The sequence below is a fragment of the Cyprinodon variegatus genome, unplaced genomic scaffold, assembly GCF_000732505.1.
Source record: "Cyprinodon variegatus isolate N-32 unplaced genomic scaffold, C_variegatus-1.0 Scaffold577, whole genome shotgun sequence".
Classification (NCBI taxonomy): Eukaryota; Metazoa; Chordata; class Actinopteri; order Cyprinodontiformes; family Cyprinodontidae; genus Cyprinodon; species Cyprinodon variegatus.
Genome location: NW_015151030.1, coordinates 486599 through 508142, shown reverse-complemented (window position 1 = coordinate 508142; position 21544 = coordinate 486599). Strand labels below are relative to the sequence as shown.

Genomic DNA, 21544 nt, shown 5'->3' with positions numbered 1-21544 from the left:
ATATATATATCTATATATATATATATATATAAATTACTTTTTTTTTTCTGGGGGGTCTTTTCACTCTTGAGATTGTGCTGTTTGTAATGCTACAGTTCTATTCTGACCTCACTCACTGACATAGCAGATACTTTTTAAGAGACCTCTATCTATGCTATTGTATGTTTGACTGTTTAAAAAAATAAAGAGCAAAAAAAAAAAAAGGAGAAGATTAGCTTTTTATTAACAGTTCAACAGATGACATCACCGCAACATGCTGTCATGGAAATTAACCTCTTGAGTGTTTTCTGTTTTGTCTTTCAGCTGGGGAACCCAGGGAGACTTCACCACCACACACCCTTTGCCAGCTGTCAAGGTGAAACTGTTTACAGAGAGTACAGGTGTGCTGGCATTGGAAGACAAGGAACTGGGCAGGGTAATACCTTTATTTATTCACAGTTCAATCTACTAATACCCACTCTCACCTTCACAAGGTTATATAAATTATATAAAGTAAAGGATCATGTCAATGATAACCAAACATGAGAATATATACATAATAGTACATTTAAAACTGAACCAACAGTTTTATAGACAGGCTAACATTAGAACCTTTTATTAATTACTGTCTAGGCTTTGATTCTCAGGGTAAGCCTTCCTTAAGTAAAAATTACCAATGTTTAGCAATAACAGGCTATTTATCCAGTAACTGACAACAACAGACAATAAGATAGTTGACTTAATCTAAAACTGAAAGACAGCTGTCATTTGCAAAGCTAAATTGATATTTAATGACTTTTTGATTTATGAAAATTAGTTACATTTTTTTGTTGTTTTACATGGTAATATAAACAGTATTTTAATGTTTTTAGGGTACAAAAATACTTCTAATGGATTAACACAAGCCCAGCAATACAGTATCAGATGTTTAATACGCCAAGCTACAAGCTTAACTAAACCTGCAATCTGGTCTTTGATGATGTGCTGTTTTTTTTTATCACCTATTTTAGTTTAACCACAGCGGATAGCTTAATAATCCTGATTACACCATAAAGGTTCATGTTTTTGCTGCCAGAAATATCTAAAAACATCCAATGTATATTTCTGAACTGGAAGGGAAAATGTGCATTTATTTTACCAGCTGATCAGCAGTGTACAGGTGCTAAAGGGAAGGGAAAGCATTTATGTTATTAGTACTGCTGTGGAACCCTCCTATAGATCTACTTTATTTTGTGGAGCTGCAGTCTACATTACTCCATGCTTTAAATAAATGGAAACTTTCTAGCAAATAGCTGCATTATTTTTTCATGTATAACAGCAATATTCCAGCCATCTTATTAGCAATGTGCATCAGCAGGTCCATGCAATAAACTTTCATCAGGAGGGCTGATTTTGTTGTTATTTGAAATGAAAAAATGTTGCAGTGGTCTTCAAGCAGAGAGGAAGATTGTGATCTTTAACACCTTTAAGATGCAATAATAGGTGCAATAAAAAAGCTTAACATTTAACTGGCAGCACTACTTTATGGTTCTTTTGGCCACAATGTCGATCCTTTTTTAAATTAAAACCAATTTAAAAGAAAAAAGGTTATCACTATTGCTTAAATTCTGACATTAATGATACTTTAGTTTCAATTATCACTTAATTTGACACTTATGCTGGGGAAGTAGAAGCAAAAATCTGTTCTCCACATTGTGCCTAAAAGTAACAGGTACCTATGAGAAGAAGTTCTGCTGGTATTTTCACTGGGCCAGTGGCACTATAGATGTCCCTATAGTGACGATGACCTTGTCTGTGACGACGTTCTTTGATCTTTTGCTGCAACACAGTAGAGAGGAAAGCAGGCTTCCTCAAAGCTCCTTAAGTCAGCAACGAGAGATTATGTCTCCTCTTCTTCTTCTTGGAGGCAGAACGAAACAGTGTTCTTCTTTTGCTCCACCGCATCCCAATTTAATTTTGCACTAGAGGCAAATACATAATCACCAGCCTCTGCAAAGACAAGCCGTTGCAGCTCAGTGCTGCAAAGGAAAATGAAATAAACTCGGTAGCAGGAAATCGGAGCAAATGCTAAATGACTATATATTCTATGGTTTATTGTGTCTTTGTATGCAGGTTGTCCTCCACCCGACACCTAACAGCCCCAAACAGTCAGAGCTCCATAAGATGACTGTGACCAAGGCCTGCCCTGACCAAGATCTCAAAATAAAGCTGGCTATACGCATGGACAAACCACAGAATATGAAGCACTGTGGGTAAGAGAAAGTCCACAGCTAAAGAGGACACACTGGGATATTCTTTTGAGGATTTTCTGTGCCTTTTCTATATAACTCCAACACCTCTCAGCTCCTTGGCCTCATTTCTTTTTACATGCTGTGGAAAAATACTGTGTAGGACACAACTCCCCCTGGTGGATGTTAGTGTGTATTTAGTCTGCATCTATATTAGAAAAGGCTGAAGTCCGAATTCATCACTACTCGATAACTTAACCTTTGAATTAAGTTAGATTAATGACAGTTGTGCTGTGAAAAGAGACGTGAAATAGATTATGGTGATAAATATTGTATTTGAAATGTGTTCATGTTTACTGTGAGATATTCTTTATGACACTGCCGTTTTTTATGGCTTCCATAGGTACCTATGGGCATTTGGGAAGAATGTCTGGAAACGCTGGAAGAAACGTTTCTTTGTCCTTGTCCAGGTAGACTCTTTCTAAAATGTGTTTAGAAAACTAAACTATTTTTCTCTGAACGCAATTAAAGTATCAGACCCATTTAAATTCAGTTAGATTTTATTGCAATTTGTGGAATAAAAATGATTGTGACAATGGGTAGAAAACAAAAACAAAATTGTCATATCATGAAACTTATGTTCTCCAGTTTGGCAATTTTCGATTGTGACACTTTAACAAACACATCTAGATATTACGTTTTTTTTTTTTACTGTTTTCAACATTAATCTTGATTTTATTACCCAGGGGGTAAACAATTTTTTTATGTGGCTGGTTAATGTGAGTTCTTTGACTTTGTTTTTAGGTGAGTCAGTATACCTTTGCAATGTGCAGCTACAGAGAGAAGAAATCAGAGCCACAGGAACTTCTGCAGCTAGATGGGTATACTGTGGACTACAGTGACCCCCAGCCAGGTAAGTATGCACAAGAAAGAAATGTATAACTACTCAAGAAAGCATGTATGTATTTTTTTTTTTATCTTTGATGTTTGTTTCTTGACATCTTATAGGCTTGGATGGAGGAAGGGCTTTCTTCAACGCAGTGAAGGAGGGCGACACTGTGATCTTTGCCAGTGATGACGAGCAGGACCGAATACTGTGGGTCCAGGCCATGTATCGTGCTACTGGCCAGTCCCACAAGCCCGTCCCACCCACTCAGGTCCAGAAACTAAACTCCAAGGGGGGTGCTTCAGCCCAAATGGATGCTCCCATTTCTCAGTTCTGTAAGTAACCTGAAGCACAAAGTATCCGCTTAGGCAGAAATCAGTTTTCAAAGCTCTAACCCATAAATGTGTCACGCCATGCGCTCCCCACCCCTCCTGCAGCTACGAAATGTGCCCGTAGAGCTAACACTCAAAAGCACGCGCACAAATGCATTGACCTCTCACAGATTTTCCTCCAGCATCTGATGGACTTCCACTCATTTTCACCACTCACTCAGTGTTTAACAATGCACCTCCATGCTACTTCATCAGTCGGTTCAATTGAAACAACCAACCTGAAAGAGAAATCAGCCTCCGTATGCAGGATATGACCTGCAGAGTCATCCCAGATAGGATTTAAACACTCAGACCAGTGGCCTGATTAAATCCGGTTTTATCCAGACGTGACAAAACCTCTAATAAATCTGTGACTGTACTTGTATTCCTAAGCATTCTCCAGGTCAGGTAGCAAAGGGCAGGTAAGACTGTATAAACAGTGTGCCATCTGTACCAGGTTTTGTTTTAAATGTCGTTTGTGCCCCCCTCCCTCAACAATTTCCTTCCCTCAGTAAGAGCTTACTCAGGTTGGTTTTGACACATGTGCTCATTGCTCTCTTATCATTCTAACCTAAAAGTCAGGACACCTTTGTCCATAGCCTCAATTAAAAAGACCTCGTACCAAGCGCAATTATTAATACATCTAATTAACCATCCCCAGTAATAGATCCTGCTATTCAGAACAAAACTTTTTGTGTGCATCCTTCTTTTCACCTGTACTCAATACAGTTTTATTTAGATGGGATGTAGAGAAATAATTGGCTCAGCTTGAACTACTATACATGCAAACAAACCAAAAACATGCCTTTTTCACTGTTTGTTGAATGTATGAGAGTTAATTATTTGAGTTACACAAAAATTCTGTCACGTAAGATTCTCTGTTGTTTCTCCATTGTTTATTTTTTGTCCAGTACGTGATCCTTGTTGTGGTTAGTTGATTCCGCTGCTGCCAGCTGTCCTCCATTCAAAAGACATCTACACAGCGGCACAGATCCCCCCTCCTGAAACATTGTGGCTACACCCCCTCGATTACATGTTTCACCCCCTGGTGGTCTTGAATGGCACTGGGAACATATTACATGCACAACCTTCCTTACTCTGCTGCAGTGGTCACCTAAAGAAAGAACATAAAGTCCTATGAAGGCTTTAAGATTTTTTTACACATTTGTTTTAAGAAATTTGAAGAAAATTGTATCTTACAAGTTTTCTGTAAAAAAGGGAAACATTATTTGGTTGAACTCATTGTCTTTTAAAATCTAAATTAGCCTTAAAATAAACAAAATTTTACCACCATGCTATAATACAATATAATTTAGCCTATGAGCAAGTAGTTTCCACTTGCATAGTTGAGAAAAATTAAAAGAGACACTTCACACTGCAACACAGAAACAGGTTTATGTTTGACTGGCATAGAAACAGCTCATATTGCACTATCCTTTACAATAGCAGCTGTTACATTTACAGATTCTTAAGACTTCAAAAGTTAGACCTTATATAGATATTTTCCAAACCCTTCTTCTCTTGATATTTCACTTGTCCTTCATAAATGCCCTAAAATCTGATTTTCTTTTAATTTATTTATTTTTTCCATTGTGTACAAGGCAATCAAAACCTCTCAGATTATGAGGATACCTCTTGTTCAATCTAAACTAATCAATCTAATGAATATTCTCATAGATTTAGTGCGAGACTCTACAAAAGCGTAACTTTTTGTGTAGTAAAGCCATTTGTTAAATTGGGTTGTATTCTTGGACTCACAATAATCCTAAATAATGGAACACATCATTGTCTTATATATTGATGGTAAAAAGTGAAATGTTCATATTTTCTTTCTTAATAAAAAATACGGATCAATCTGAATTAAAAATAAGCAAGTATGGTTCCTTCAGACCGATAAGCATTGTTCCACAAGGTTTTTTGGAGAATTTAGGCCTGTCTGGGATGTTTTTTCCTCAGAAAATGATACTTCTTGATTTTGAAGGCTGCTCCCTCATCAAGAGATAAGAAGAATTCAGTAAATTATTGTCTCATGTGCATCATGACTATAAGTTGTTGAAAAGTCATGCAGCTCATTCAGGGTTACTATCAGCCTCTTGACACCTTAGGAGCTTCTTCTAAATTGCACATTTATAATAAGGAATCATATTAATTATTTGTCAGCTCTGCAGAGACTAGTATTTGTTAGAGAGTATACAGTAAATTAGCAAATGTCAGAAAAATTGTATTTGGATAGGCTAACTTTATTTCTGGTGTTCTAGATTCACAGCTATTGCTGGTAAGTTACAGTGCCTGTTTCATTTGATTTGGGTTTGGATTTGCCTTTTTAGTGGATATCTATTATTGATTTAATTTGTCACCAAAACAGAAGTATGTAGGCTTTTGACAGCAACTGTAAATCCTGTAAATTTCCTGAGATTACAGCGTGATCATGGTTTGCTTTCACAGTTCCTCAGGGAGGGCATCATCAACGACTTTTAAAGATCGATTAAGAAAGTAGTTCAGCAGTTTATTGCTCTTCTTGATGTTTTATCAGATTCCAACTGAAAATGTGGGAGTGGTGGTAACATTTCTAATGGATGTTCTGCATTGAGAGATGGAAAACGTATCCACTATAAAAACACAGATTTATTAGTTAGATCATTTACATGAATGCTCTAAACTGACTGGACCTGCAGAGGCTGAGGTGATCCATTTTTCCAATATGCAGGTTGGCAGTCCCACTACACCCTGCTTAGGAAATATTATTGTCCACCAGAGACTGCCAATAGTGACATATGCCAGGTGCTTTTGTTAAATTCAGCAGTAAGTACTCAAGTTTTCCTAATTAAGACTACTTGTCTGAGTCATTTGGCATGTGTCTGCCTTTAGGGTCAGCCTCAAAAGCACATTTTACAAAGCACTCAACAAATAGATAACTACCTCTGGAGCTTCTTTAAGTAGTTAGTTTATTAAAATAACCAGTGTATGTGTTATATAAGCTAGTAGCTCTCTAATGCTTTAACCAAGAAGCTTTTTTTCCCACAATGCAAGTAAATAATAAATAAAAAAGAACAGCCAAGTAAAATATTTTTTTCACATTTTTTGCAGTAGTAGTCAGTAGTAGTAGTAGTCAAACCCTGCTCCTCTGATTTAAGTAAAGAGACAAGACACTGCTTAACATACCACCATCTGAAGTAGTATCTGTTCAAGGTTGCTGAGTTCTATGCTACACTATAAACATAATTCACCTTAAAATAAAACAAAAATTTTACTTTTTTTGTTATTTTGAAAGTATTAGGGACATTATTTTTAAAGATTGTAACTTTGTAGCTGTTCAAATGATGTAATGATGAAAAAGGCCCCAGAGCAGGAAAAGCTTGTATATCCCGACAACAGGTTAGGTAGGATATGGATATACTGAGTAACAAGTTTTATTTTTATTCTGAATAGAGGTAATTGCAGCCTTCTTAGGGAGCAATCCATTTGGGGGACAATAAAGTCCTAAAGGTTGTTTTTTGCATGGCCCATCTAGATTCCGCATGGAAATGAGAGCCCACAAACGTTGACACAGCCTTGGCACATACTCTAATTGGTCAACACTAAACTAGATGCAAAAGTAGAAAACACATTTGTTTCCAGTGCTTTTAGTGGATCCTTGTGCCATCAAAGAGTGATGGGGGTTTCTTTTTACAAAAGTTATTCATAATCTGTTGATAATGGTGACCAAATCATAAGACTTATTCATATTTATATCCCCAGCCAGTAGGATCTGTTTCTTGTCCCCCATGTTTTTCAACATGGAGCTGTCCAAAATTCAGATGATAGATTTGGCATGGTGTTAATATGTGGATAATTTGGACACATCAAATGTAAACCAAACTTTGTTGACTTAGACGACTTTTGTTGATGTTTGTATGCACAGTGTACACAAAATGACATTTTATTTTGTACAGCTTTCAGACAGTAAATGAGCCGCAGCTCAGTAGTGAAATGAAGTGCAGCAGTGATCAAATGTAAACAGTGTGGGAGAAAAAAACATGGTGCATAAACCCATATATTTATGTAATACAAGTGTCAATCCAAACATCAATGTTAACAGGAAGGAGGGACAGCCCATTTATTATCTCAAATACTTTTTATTTAAAAAAAAAATGCATATTATTTTAATAATTTAATAATTATTGTTACTTTTTATACTTTTTGCCAGTTTCCCTTTTTACAGGAATATTTGTTTTTGATAAAAGTGAGTGACAGTACCCAGAATTGAGCCCTCAGCTCCTTTAAGTCTATTTCCAGGAGAAACCATCTGCAATGGAGTGATGAGGATAAACTCTGTCTACTTCTCTTTGTCTCTCTTCTTCTCCTCTCTCTACCTGTCCTCCTCTTTGTCTTTTAATATACTTCAACATCTGTTGTTCACACATCCTCACATGTGCTCACACACCACCGCCCAACACACTCTTGTGCTAGTTATAGGCTGTTGTTTTTTCAGTTGTGTTTTTTATCTTCTTCATGCTTTGCCTGGACCCTTCTTTAGTAAAATGCAGCTACTAGGTCAGGGTCTCTCGTGATTTGCTCTCCTTCAGCCTTGTTGCTAGTCTTTATGTTATTCTGGTTTGTCCCTTCTTACCCTGCTGTCTTCTAGCTGGACTCAAGGGTAAGTGCTTCCTTGTAGCCGGCACTGCTCAGATAATCCCCGGCGATTATCTGACAAATGCAACGTTCTTTATCTCTTCTCTCCCTCTTCTTCTTCCTCTTCTCTTTTTTCACGTCTCGCTTCATGTCTTAGATATTAGTTTATTAATTTTTTTATTTTAATAACCTCAACTTGTAGAGCCAAGTAGAAGCATCCATTCGTGCCCGTATAGGATGCATGTATTTTATATCTAAGAAATTATTATTTGACTCAGCAATGATTGAAGTCTATATAAAAAGCTGTTTCTGCATAATTGCCTTCTCTCTTTATTTTTATTGGTGTCCAGATCCCTCACTGTAAAGCAATCTTGTAACAATATGTGATAATAGATTAGGTGGTGGACTAATTTTCTGTCATAAGGTAATGATAGCAGATTCATTTATTCGCATAGAAAATGAATTATATTGAATAAAATTTTATATAAAAGACCTAAAAAATTATATATAAACTTAAAAAATGTTTAAATATGTTGCATAGGCCAATCAATGTGAAGCCTGATTAGTCACCTTTACCTGAAGATACAGCTTTTAAGGTTCATGCATCGATGGAATAAGCAATAGACCCAAACCTGAGGGCAGCTTCCTACAATCCCATTTAATATTCTACCAGAGGTATTCACCACTGCTTTTGAGCTTTAACTCAATTGCGAACTGATTATCTATTCTTCTGTTACATAATTGCAGAAACTATATTAAACATTAATAGCATTTTAGGGGCCAGTATTTTTTCAGACAGGTACCTGCACATTTGCCTAAAGAAAACTGTGAGAACATTTGAAACTTTCAGAGACTGTTAATGTCCAAGAAAGAAGTTTGCAGAGTGACATCACAGAAGTGACCCTTGGTGACCTTCACCATGGAGCCTATTTGAACTAGTGCCAACATCACCAACAGTGAAATGAGCGGTAAACAGGGAGGCATTGTCTTATTGTGTGATGATGTAATATATGACAATGGCATGCATATTGCAAGTACAGTTTAAATGCAGTTGTTAATCGCTGTGGTCTTCTGCACCTAAATAAAACAAACAAGCCCTGGCTGTCTAACCCTACACATGGATGTTTCTGTTTCTACTGTAGGCCTATACTATGTGCTCTTTACAATAAACATGCAGAGTAAAAAATGTCGTCAAAATATTCCAAGAACTTTAAACCCAGAAGTTTCCCAGTAGTATAATTTCTTCCTTAATACATTTCTACTTCTAAGTCTGCAGTTCTAGCCTGAAGCAGGCAGAGTGGACAAATGCCAGGAGTGAAACTTAATATGAAGAATAAGAAAACAGATGTACCTTTAAGCAACAACAGAAAATATGATAACATCTATAAAACCAGAAATATCACAGAGTATCTTTAGAGGTTGAGATAATGGAGGAACTGAGGGTACGTTTGTAGGATCAGTCCAATGGTGTTATGTGATAGTGACCATTAGTATCCCACTGCTGATCTGGAATGTGAAGCGGTATTAGATTTATGAATGTGAAATTAAGATTTTATCCTGGAAGTTTGTAATGTGCCACACCTACATTTTCCTCACAATTTTTTCTAAAATTCCCCCTTTGCTTTGGTATTTCAATACCTAAGATCTGTCTTTTTTAGGTCAGCAAAGATACAGAGCATATTAAATGTATAAGTCTCTCAAATACTGCATCTACAGATTCCTTTGTTGTATGTTTACAATCAAATTGCATTTAAACTTCTTATCTGTTATATTGAACACCTGCACTGTGTATGGATCTCACACGCTTTTTCCATCAATGCATGTTTATAAGCTGTCCCTCAATGTAAAGTAGCTTGAATAGTTTTTTGAAAAATCGGTTTAAATAAATGTGAGGGATGATGATCCTAAAACTATACTTGCCAAACTATTGCAGGTAGTTTAGCCATGCAAAAGGAGTTCATGCAGTATTTGAACATTTATTAACTGTATTAACTTTTATGCTTTATTTTTGAGGGCTCCATTGTAATTACCTTTATTTGAGTTTAACTGATGAGAGTTGGCAAATATGTATGCGGAGTATTCTGAATGCCAAAGACAAGGAGTAGCCAATGCCGCCCCTTCTTACAGTAAAGATACTCCAGATCCCTTCCTTCCTACTCCCTCCTACTGTAGATGGGCCTGTAGTTATAGAGGCTAGACTGGTCTTACGCCTCCCAAAAAGGAGGGGTGTCACTATGATTTCTTTTGACTGCTCTTGTTTTGCTTGAAAAAGGACACCAACCGCTTCATGTGTCCATAGTTCTGTAAAAACTGAGAACCCTTCATCCATCCCTCCCCCCATCTTCCAGAGAATGATAACAGTTCTGCCTCTGTTGGCTTCATGCTATAATTACCCATGTATTTGCACCAAATGGTAATGCTTTTTCCCTTTTAGAGGTCTCCGGTAGTCGTATGCCTGTTAGTGTGCTCCTTATAGATCATGAATACAGTGCAACATACTCAAGTATTGTCAACTTGCAAATGCGTAGAGAAGAGAAAAATAAGAGAATGCAATCTTAAAGAATGTAAAGAAGATAAAATGACAATTTTCAAAAGGGGTCTGCAGATGTGCATGACATTTACAAGCGTATTATAAAGTCTGATCTCCAGCATGTTGGAACATATACATGTATGCAAAAGTAATCTCACTTTCACTTTGGTGATTTTTTTTTTGTCATTTTGTGGTTAAAGTTATTATGAACACTTTATGTGAGTTATGTAAAATTGTTTCTCGATTAATGTGTCCATTTAAATCCACAAAAGAAAATAAATCCTGTGTTATGTGTCTCACATTTCCAACCCCCTTACACACTTTCCGAACTTTGGATGTTTTCACCATTTCAATCCTCCAATACAAAATTTGTTCACTTGTCCAAATATGATTGTTGCTTCCAACTCACCTCTGTCATGCCTCTCCCACCCCTTGCTTCTCCTACCTAACAAATTCTCTCTCTCTCATCTCCAATTCATTTCCTTTCAGTGTTTCCAAACAAATTTTATCAAAACATTTCCTTTTTCATGATGACTCACAGTCCTTTTTTGTCTTTTTTTATTCCCGTCTCCTGCTGCCATCATCACTTACTCTTAGTTGTCTCATGTTTTCCTTCTCAGACTGAAGTGAAAATGAAAATGTTTATGAGTGTAACTCTATAGGGTCCTTTCTTATACACAGTCAAGATGGTACCCTCTCGCTGACCCACAGGGTGACATTTGTGTCCCGTTGTGTATCTCGGCCTTGACCTGACAAGATCAGGTCTCCAATTACCACATCCACCACAGAACAGTCATCACTCATCTCCTGAATGTAAACCCTCCCAGTCCCTCTATGGGACATGACAATACCTTTGGTCTTCATCACTGTGTCGTTGTCTCTCAGCCTGTTTTAATATTTGCAAAACACATTTTCTAATTTTGTAAATGCAATCTATAAACAAACTAAACTATGGGTAGTTAATCCAAATTGACCTAATTTGAGTACCTTACAATGGTATTTATACCCTTTTTCACATTTTGTCACATTGCAACTATAGTCCATACATTTTTTTTTGATGGACTGACACAAAGTAAGGCATAATTATAGAAAAAAGGCAAGTTGTTTTTTCAGTAAATAAAATATTTAGCATGCATTCATATTGAGATTCACTGGGTCAATACAATTTTAAACAGCCTAATGCACTTTGAAGCCTTTTGAAGTTTGTCTCAAAGGTTTGTTCATCTGAAGCTGATTCTTTTTCTATTGTTCTTCTTTGAAGAATACCTGAAGCCCAACCAAAATAAATGGATAACATTTTCCAAGTATTCTTAAATATATTTTGACTTGGTCTTAGAATTCTAACAAATGGACATGGTTTACTCTAAACCTATCCTATGTTGTCCTGCTAAAACTGAAAATCTTGCCCAGCCTCCAGTCTTTGTAGCCTGTAATTGGTTTTCATTGTTTCTGTTAATGAGGATGGCTTGATCAATGCTCAGAGAGACAGTCTTAAAAGAGGTTTTATACCCTCATCTTGCTTTAAATTTCTCCACAGAATATCTGACCTGTCAGCTGTGACTCAATTCAATTCAGTTTATTTATATAGCACCAATTCCCAACACAAGTCATCGCAAGGGACTTTACAGTTCACCAGATCCTACAGTCAAATTGATTCAAAGTTTTCTATCTAAGGAAAACCAGCTGATTGCATCGACTCATTGACTCGAATGCAATCCCTCACACTAAGCATGCTTGTAGCGACAGTGGAGAGGAAAAACTCCCTTTTAACAGAATGAAACATCCAGCAGAACCAGGCTCAGTGTGAGCGACCATCTGCTGAGGCCGACTGGGGTTCAAGTAGACAGAAGCAGAGTTACAAAAAGCAGCTGTAAAAGGTGACCCCGTCCAGGAAACACACAGCCATGCAGACAAGCTCCGAGCCAGCTCCCATGTCAGAGGATGAAAAGAGCACATCCAGTCAGTCACAGTCAGAGAAACAGGACTACACTGGAAAACAGGCCGATCTCCAACATCTATAAACAAGTGTGTTGATGACAGCAGCACAGCTGATATTTCTCTCCAGGATGGTGTCACAGCCAAACAGGAACAGACCAGGCAAAGCTACTATGAGAAAAAGTAGAGAGCATAATGTTAGAGATTGAATTAGCAGATTCTGCAGATTGGGAGAATAGAGACCATTATGCTTTGTCTTTATTAATGCTCTCTGAGAATCTCAGTCAACTTCACAGAACATCTGTATATAAATGATGTAACCAGAAATTGACAGTTGACCCCTAATGAGGATTAGCTGAGCTGGATTTTATAAAGAGGTATGACAGTAAAAAGACTGATTGTAAATGCACATCCCACTTTCAGATTTTTATCAGTCAAAACTTTAAACATATGCTCTTTTAATTGTTAACTCTACTTCATAATTATGCCCTATTTTGTGTTATTATCAAATGAAATTTTTATATAATGCATTGCAGTTGTTGTTGTTGTAATATTAGAAAATGTGAAAACATTAAGTACTGCAAGTTTTCCAAAGTCCAAAAATCTTTTCTAAGGCAAACAACAAAGCAAAACTGCAAAACCAAAGTCCTAATATGCTCAGATGTGGTGCTCTGTTATGAAGGACCAACCACAAATCTCTATTTTTTAAAGAAAATCTAAGTATTTTAAAAAACATGCATTTTTTTCCCCACTAGCACACATATTTTGTCAGGACCTGAGTGACAATCTTTGAGAATGGCAGAATCTATTGAATGCATACAGAAAAAAAATAGTATTTTAGGTCAATGTTCTTCTTCTAACACCTTTTATCACTTAAGTGATGTCTCATAAAATGAGGTGATGTACCATAGCTGCATGCATGCACATACAGTTGAAAAACTCATACCTTTGAGATTAGCTTCAGACAGATTCATTCACTAATACAAAAATCATAGATATTTATGCAGTCTTTACGCTGTCCAATATAATGCAAGTTGACAATGTAAGATGTAATTATTATAATTTGCCCTTAGAAGTAGCTAAAAAGTCCTGTTGAGTTGTACTGAAGCATCACTATCTTCCTATGCCCCACTGACATTCTCTCCTCTAAAACGTGTCTTTTTCCTTGTGCCGTTTGGCTGGATAGACGCTGACAGAGCTCAGAAACATGGCATGGATGAGTTTATCTCCGCTAACCCATGTAGCTATGACCACGCCTCGCTTTTTGAGATGTTGCAGCGGCTTACACTGGACCACAGGCTCAATGACACCTTCTGCTGCTTGGTAAGTGATTCTACCAGCTATTTCATTGACATGAAAATTCTGTTTTTGTTTACTGCTCTGCAGTACTGAAGCCTTCACATGCTTTTGTGTTGTGCAGGGATGGTTCAGCCCGGGTCAAGTGTTTGTCCTGGATGAATACTGTGCAAGAAACGGAGTCCGAGGCTGTCACAGACATCTGTGTTACCTACGTGATCTTCTGGAGCGGGCAGAAAATGGGGCCATTATCGACCCCACTCTTCTGCACTACAGCTTTGCTTTTTGTGCATCCCATGTCCATGGGAACAGGTGTGCACTCTTTTCTTTTGACCTGCGACCAACATTTACCAAGCTTGTCCTTCTAGTGGCTGCATCCCTAAATGCAACCTTTGTGTTGGCTTTTCATTTTAATTAGCAAATAGAGTTGTAGATTCCTGGACCATGAGCCATACTTTCTATGTTAAAACCACATTATTTAAATAGCACTCGATTATGTAAATGAATTACGCTGTGTTCTACAGGGACGGGTTGGATTTCTCTAACTGCAGTCCGCATCTTATCTGACAACTCTCATTTATTTGGATAAACAGAACAAAGTTCATATGAGAGAGTTTAATCTCACCAACATCTCATCAACAAGTGATTTGTCATCCTCTGCGTTTGAGTCATCCTCTTAAATTTTTCATTGGTTTAAAAAACGATTATCAGAAGAAAACAAATAACTCACCGAAATTAAAGATTTGATTTTTTTGTGAGATCCTTGTGAAACTCCATATGAGCAATTACAATCCTCTACCGTCTCTAACAAATCATTAAAATAATGATGCACCCGAGGAGTAATATGGGACATGAAATATTATTCAGTCACAAAGAGCTGAAACTAGCCCCCACCCATCATCCCATTTTTGTCCTCTTTAAGTTTGCTCATATTTAAGTTATTTTGTTTATTTCTGTATTTTATGTGTTTATCAATTTTGTGTTTCTCTCTCTATATATATCCTTGTTTTCTACCATATTTTTTTGTTTTTCTTTTCTTTCTTTCTTTTGTTACCATAGTCTCTTACTGTCCATATTATTCATTCTCCCATGCGTCCGTAAAAGTCAGAGAGGGCAGCAGCTATTGGGGACCGCTGGGCTACGAGGCCCTAGTATCCCCACAGAGCTCCCAAAGCCCAGATCCTCAGGCTGCTGCTAAGCGAGTGTGCATATTCAAGCTTAGACAAAGAAAGAAGTCCTTTCAGAGCGAAAAAAGGTGAGACTGGGAAAAAAACTAATTTCAGGCTTTGATCTCAGCTTCCAAGGAGCTGCTAGTGGTCAACCAGAGTTTTTCTTTATCTTATTTTTGTTAATCAGATGAGAAAATTTCAATTAGTTGGTCATCTGAAGAATTTCAGCTCGGTAAAAGTGTTTGGGTGTGATCCTCGCAGGCCGGATGGACTGAGCACGGTGAAAGTGGACGAGAAGGAGCGCTTTGACGACATTAAAGAAAAGTTGCGGGTCATTTTGGAGAACCACATTGTAAATTTCAGGTGACTGCTCGCTCAGAAATAAAACAACACCTGCACATACTTAGTGTGCTTTGATTAAAAATTGGGTTTTGCCTCGTAGATATTTTTTCCCATTCGGCCGTCCAGAGGGTGCACTGAAAGCCACACTGTCCTTGCTCGAGAGGGTTTGTAGAAAAAAAAACACATTACACCAAAGAAAATAGAAACCTGTGATCCGATCCTTGTTAAATATTTGCTTCTCATTTAGGTCCTGATGAAGGATATTGTCACTCCAGTTCCTCCTGAAGAAGTTAAAGGAGTGATCCGCAAATGTCTGGAGCAGGCTGCTCAGCTGAACTACCAGCGGATCAAAGACTATGCTAAAATTGAAGGTAACCTAAAAAAATATATATTTGAGCATATATATTTGAGTTTGTAGCCTTTTGATGTTTCCATTAAACTTTTTAATACCAACAGTTTATGTAGAAAGTAGAAAAATAAATTGAACACTGTTTATTCCCTTTTATGTTCATTTTCCTCACTCCTGTTTAAATCTGTCTCTTTGAACTATTTTATTTACTCTTGTTAAATGCACCTTGTACATGGCCAGTTTGAGCCCATACCCCAAATGATTTGTGGTTTCCGTCAGTTATTTTTTTTAACAGTGTGCCGTTAGTTTCTGTCTCTCCGTTCAATAACTCTCTCCTTTGTTTCAGGCCTGCTTTAGCACTGTGCAGTTCAGTAGGTCAAGTTGGCTTTTGTGTAGAGGTGTGTGAGTAAAAATGCATTCAAATCCAAAGCCCTGAAATCTGTTTATGTGCTGATCTCTCATTGTGCCTTGAGTATTTAAATTTATTATTAAATGACTGGACCAGTAGCTCAGCTTGACTCAGTGGCCACTCTGACTCCCAGTTCCCACCCGATGCATTTTCCTCATTTCGCCTACTTTCTCACTTTAACTCTTAACGTCTATGACTTCTGCAGCTAACTATGCGTGCCCCCACCTCCTTTCACCTTTGTATAATGATCCCGCTTAAGATCACAATCTTTTGCTCTTTATCCTTCCCTGTTCGCTATGCTTTTCTCTCTTCCTCCACAGATATGGCTTAATTAAACCTCTATAATATGAAGCTTATTTTTAAATAAATGCTGGGATTGCAGAGAAAATATTGGGTTCAGAGTTTGTTAGCCCTGCAGGAGACTTCCTGAACTAATTAAAATACTTGAATATTTCCATTTTCTCTGATATTTGACATGTAAAACAATATTTCTTTATTAGAATATTTTGTAGCATCTTTGATTTAGAAACTTGAAAGAAGGTTTAAGACCAGATATACAGAAAAAAATACAAACTTATGAGGGCTTTACAAACTTTAAATCCCGTTGTCCAAACCAGCACCTTTCACCTGCATGTGCTATGAGATATGACAACATGACCTTTGTTTAATGGCATGGATTATGAAAAATGACAACATTACGGCATTATATCTCAGTGCTGTGCAAAAAGCTCTAAATCACCCCTCATGTCTTTATATATCTTTTTAATAAAGCCAGGTCTTTTGTAATAGTTAATTTTTATTAGTAGTTCTAAAGATTTTTTGGAGGTTTATGCAGGGGTAATTTTTGAATTTCCTATTACCATTAAGCCACCCTTAAAAATACTACTTTAAAACACGCTTTTGATTTGTTTGTATAACTACATGTAATTTAATTAATTCTGTACTTTTCTAACAGATTAACATTCTTTTTGTTTTTTTGTTTGTTTTTTTTTTAGAAAACTTTATCATAGCAAATGGCAATCTAACAACTGATTTTTAATTTATTCTTAAAGTAAAAAATCCAAACAAATATATAAAATAACACAACTATGAAAAAAAAAGACAATCTAATTTATGTACATTTTAGACAGTAATAAAGGCAGATTTCAATTCATTTACATAATTTTCTCTAAGTTGATCCTCATACTCTCTGCTGTAAAACAAAACAAGGTAAATAGTATATTTGACTGAATCTCTTGAAACTCTCTGAAACCCTTTCCAGGCTGACTGGTGTCAATGATTTTTCTTTCATTCAAAGTCCACTTTAATGTCTTTGATGTGTTGCTGTTTAAAATCTTTTAACTACCTCATGTTTGATACAGGTTCTATTTAAAGGAAAAGTCCGGTCATATTCAGAAATCAAACTTCTGAAAGCAGTTTAAGTATGAAATTATTACATACTGTTCAATAAACGAGATTGTTTTTAATTAAGAGTAATTTCATTTGAATGTGCTTTACTGGAGACATCAATGTTTGTCAAAGAACACTACTTTTTATCTGGCCAGAAGTTCAATTGCAAATCCTCCCTCTTCAAGTTGGCAATCAAATCATGAACCTGTGGTTGTTCATGATCGTCTTGAAATCTTATATAATTATTGGTGATTGCAGGTGTGTCTTGTAGTTCCCATTGATTTTGCTTGTAAAGCGGGGAGAATGGCGCTAGGGTTACCCCACCGTGACGTCTTTGCCAAAAGATGTGTTACTATATATGGGAAAAAATGGCCGCTCCCAGCCTCAGTTATTTTTTTACTAATTACTGTTAAATTCATGAATTCACCGCAAACGTATCAGTTTTAGGTATAAATAATTAACCAGTGATTATTCCTTGCTGACCGAACTTTTCCTTTAAAGGACGTCTGGTAAAAAGTAAAAAGGATTGGATTTTCCCCGAAATAAATAAAATCATCTTTTAAAGATTGAGCTTTGTATATGCTTTGTTATGCTTTTCAATATTAAAATTTGTTTGATAACCTGAAATATTTAATTGTGACCGAAAGTGAAAAAAAGTCAGTTGTTTAAAATTAAAAAAAGGTTAATTTTCCTTTCTTACACTGATTAAAAGATGAGTAAAACAAAGTAAAAGTAAGTAAGTGAAAAAAAAAAAAGTCTGGTAAAATAACGAACAAGCGTACTTTTAAACATGAAGGTAAATTTTTGCTTTTTGGACATGAAGTATAAAGGTATGAGGGACAATAGAAGACTTTTGCAGAGGGCTGTCTTCCAACCTTTTTCTGTGTCAAACATTCACCTTCTCACCGGAGTAAAACTTGCTGGTGCCATGAAAGAAAACCCCATGTTACTAAAGATACTAAGGATTTCCACCTTAGTATCTTTTCTCACTGTGTGAATTGATTCCCCCTCATATCCTTGTGAGACGCCTGGCTCAAACTAAAGCAAATGTTTCCTTAACCACTGGGGATGCATATCCAGCACAATGTCTTGTTTACCTGGACAGCCCTCTTTCCATTGGCTTCTAAACTCCAGCCCTTCCACGTCTGACCCCAGCCTCTTGCATGCTACAATCCTTTTTTTTTTTGTAGGGAAAAAGAGGGAAATGTATGAGCACCCTGTCTTCTGCTTGGCCTCTCAAGTGATGGATTTAACCATCCGTGAGTAACCTCATCATCCTCTCCCTGCTCTCTCCTCCCTCTACGGCCTCCTCTCCTTCTTTAAAGATGCTGCTCCTGGCGCCATGCTTGCTTTTAACTGTGCCTTTATGTGTCAGAGTGAGTGGGGAGCGCACCAACCCAGAGATCTATGAAGTACCACACTAGACCGGTCGGGGGTCCTCTTTTAGGCACCGTCTGTTTGTGATGATATGAATGAGCAGTCTGGTCTGTAAAGCTTCTTTCTTTTGGTTGTACGCCCATTCTTTTGACTTGAATGCATTTTTAGACTGCTTACATTGTTATCCTCTGCAGTCATTTGGTCTGATCATGTCAGTGCTTTGCCAAACAGGTAGGCCTCTCTTTTATTTCCTCTCTGCGCCACCAGCTATAGTGAAGGAGCATCTGTCGACAGAGCTTTGGAAGGGGGATTACAGACAATGTGCGGATTCAAGAGCTTCACGTTTATCTAAATTTTACTTTAATCATATCAAGTCACTTTTTGTGTCCTGTCTGTAATCACAGTACTTTTGTCATGTCCTTTTAAAAGTAGTGTAAGCTTTGTCTGTTTAACAAACATCTTACCATTTTTTCCCATTTCCAGTTTTTCACAGGCTTTTTATGTTTCTGTTTCTTTATTTATAATTTTAACAATGTAATGTCTGTCTGTCTCAAATATCTCGCTTCCTGCAGCTGAAACCATCCCAGCAGATCCTCTGAATGGGTCAACAGAAAACAAACAACACCTCTGAGCCCCAAAGTACCGTGAAACTAATCACAGATACATGCTGACTCTAAACATCTGTTTTTTTTATCTTCTTTCTTCTCCTTTTCCTTGCCGAAGTTGAGAAAGGTCAAAAGGATCAGAAGGATCCAGGTGATGCTACGTTTAGCTCATGGTTTAGCTACACAAATTCACACATGCACACTCTTTTCATCTAGACACATGTTTTATCAACACATTTTCACTCCCAGATACTGGAGTGTGGTCAAAGCTCCTTGTGTGTCACATACTGATGACACCCAGGGTAAATGACAGGTTGCGGACAGTGTATCATGTAACACGCAGGTTATTGGTAGATTTCTATGGTTACATGTATACTAGTGTTTTTGTAGGGTCTTGGTTACAGTAAGAGATGGATCAGTGTTTGTTTTCGACTTTGCAGTTCTTAGATATTCTTTGCACATTCCTGTCACAACCTGTCATGAACCCTGCATGTCAATAAATGACAAGAGGTGTACCCCCTTAGCATCAGTATCTGAAGCATAGGGGGCTTGACCAAGCATCAATATTTCACAAGTTTGAAATGAGACTGTGTTATTTTTTATAGCACATTAACTGTTTTACATTTTATCGCATTAAAAACAAAACTTTCCGTATATTTTACTGAGATTTTATGTGGTAGAACAACACAAAGTAACCACAAAGGTACATGTTTTTCCTTTATAATGAAAATCTAAAAAAGGGTAAACTTTACAATAAGGTACACCAAATTTAACTTCTAGAGAGCGCCTAGGGAACTAATCAGGAACTAATGGGTAGTTAACCTGTACTTAATGGGAAAACCCAGCCCACCCTTGTTATGGAAATACTGCTTAGTTAACTGGGAAACAAAAAGCAACTAAGCAAAAATGTATGGGTAGTTGCACTTTACTTAAGGGTACAAAAAAACATTAGATAGTGGCCAGGTAGTGATTAGGTAATGAATAATTCTACAGTAAGTACTTGATGTGATGGTTCACTTTACTTTAGGGTAGATAAAAGCATTAGATAATTGTAGGGTTTTACAGAACCAGCATTAAAAATGTCTACTTTAATTTTGCAGCAACAAATCAGTAGTCCCATTATAAGTACTGGTTAACTACCCTTTGGTTCCTGATCACCTGATTAGTTTCTCTTTCATTTCCTTTTTAACATCCCTGTAGTTGCTTACTAACTCTTTGTTTCCTTGGTAACTACACATTAGTTCCTGATTAATTACTCTCTTTCCTTGGTAACTACACAATAGTTCCTGATTAGGTACTCTTGTTTGAGCAGCAGTCATATAGTAAGGCTTGGCCGGGTGTTCTCCAGTAAGTACCCAGTAATTACCCATTAGATTCTAGTTAGTTCTCTAGGCGTTCCCTAGTTAATAAAATTTTGTGTACCTTCTCATAAAATGTTACATAAAAAAAGACTCGCATTGAGTTGTATTTTATGCCACTTTCTTTGTTACCCAAAAAGTAGAATAAATCCAGCCGGTTGCCTTAAGCCGGGCTTACACTTTGCGATTTTTTGCTCTTTTCGTGCGTTGTGAGTCATGTAGTGTACAGTACACGGGGTAAGGAGGGGCGATCAGCCTCTCAAAACCATCTCCCGATCAGGAATGGTTCGGTCGGGAGAAAAAACAAAAATATTTGATTTTCAGTCGACTGTCGTGAGCAAATCACTCAGTGAGCAAACAAGGAATCTTCCTCTTCTTCCTCTCAGATATAAACACAGAAGCATGGTGGGGGTGCGAGTGAAATGGAGTTCTTTCTGTAAAATTGACAGACTGTAGTAGCCATGTTTGCTCAGCCATGTCTTTGTCCAAATACGTTGTCGCCTTTTCTTCTTAGGGTTTTCAGTACAAAAAATTGCACAAATTTCCAAGGCAGCGCATTTCACTCTATTGAGTTTCATATTCCTTTTCTACGCATTTTGCTTTCGGATAGACAAGTCTGAGTAGTGCCATCTCACTGCAGAGGTCAGTCCGACATTGTTTTTAGACGTACTGTATAGTGTGAGCAGGTAGATCGAATCAGCCGTGAACTC

The 21544-nt window shown here is 37.1% G+C and overlaps 1 protein-coding gene across 9 annotated transcripts in view; it reads left to right on the top strand.

The window, feature by feature from the left end:
- Nucleotides 1-21544, top strand: part of cadps (Ca++-dependent secretion activator) — a 107584-nt gene that overhangs the window by 52673 nt on the left and 33367 nt on the right. For 4 of the 9 annotated variants that reach the window (XM_015392181.1, XM_015392180.1, XM_015392186.1 and 1 more), the window contains exons 7-18: nt 304-415; nt 2092-2231; nt 2611-2677; nt 3012-3120; nt 3216-3428; nt 8089-8100; nt 13727-13863; nt 13961-14148; nt 15267-15368; nt 15448-15511; nt 15595-15718; nt 19595-19627. In XM_015392181.1, the coding sequence (XP_015247667.1) occupies nt 304-415; nt 2092-2231; nt 2611-2677; nt 3012-3120; nt 3216-3428; nt 8089-8100; nt 13727-13863; nt 13961-14148; nt 15267-15368; nt 15448-15511; nt 15595-15718; nt 19595-19627 (1301 nt within the window). The remainder of the gene's footprint in view (nt 1-303; nt 416-2091; nt 2232-2610; nt 2678-3011; nt 3121-3215; nt 3429-8088; nt 8101-13726; nt 13864-13960; nt 14149-15266; nt 15369-15447; nt 15512-15594; nt 15719-19594; nt 19628-21544) is intronic. The other 5 variants (XM_015392188.1, XM_015392185.1, XM_015392189.1 and 2 more) reach the window with 3 other exon arrangements.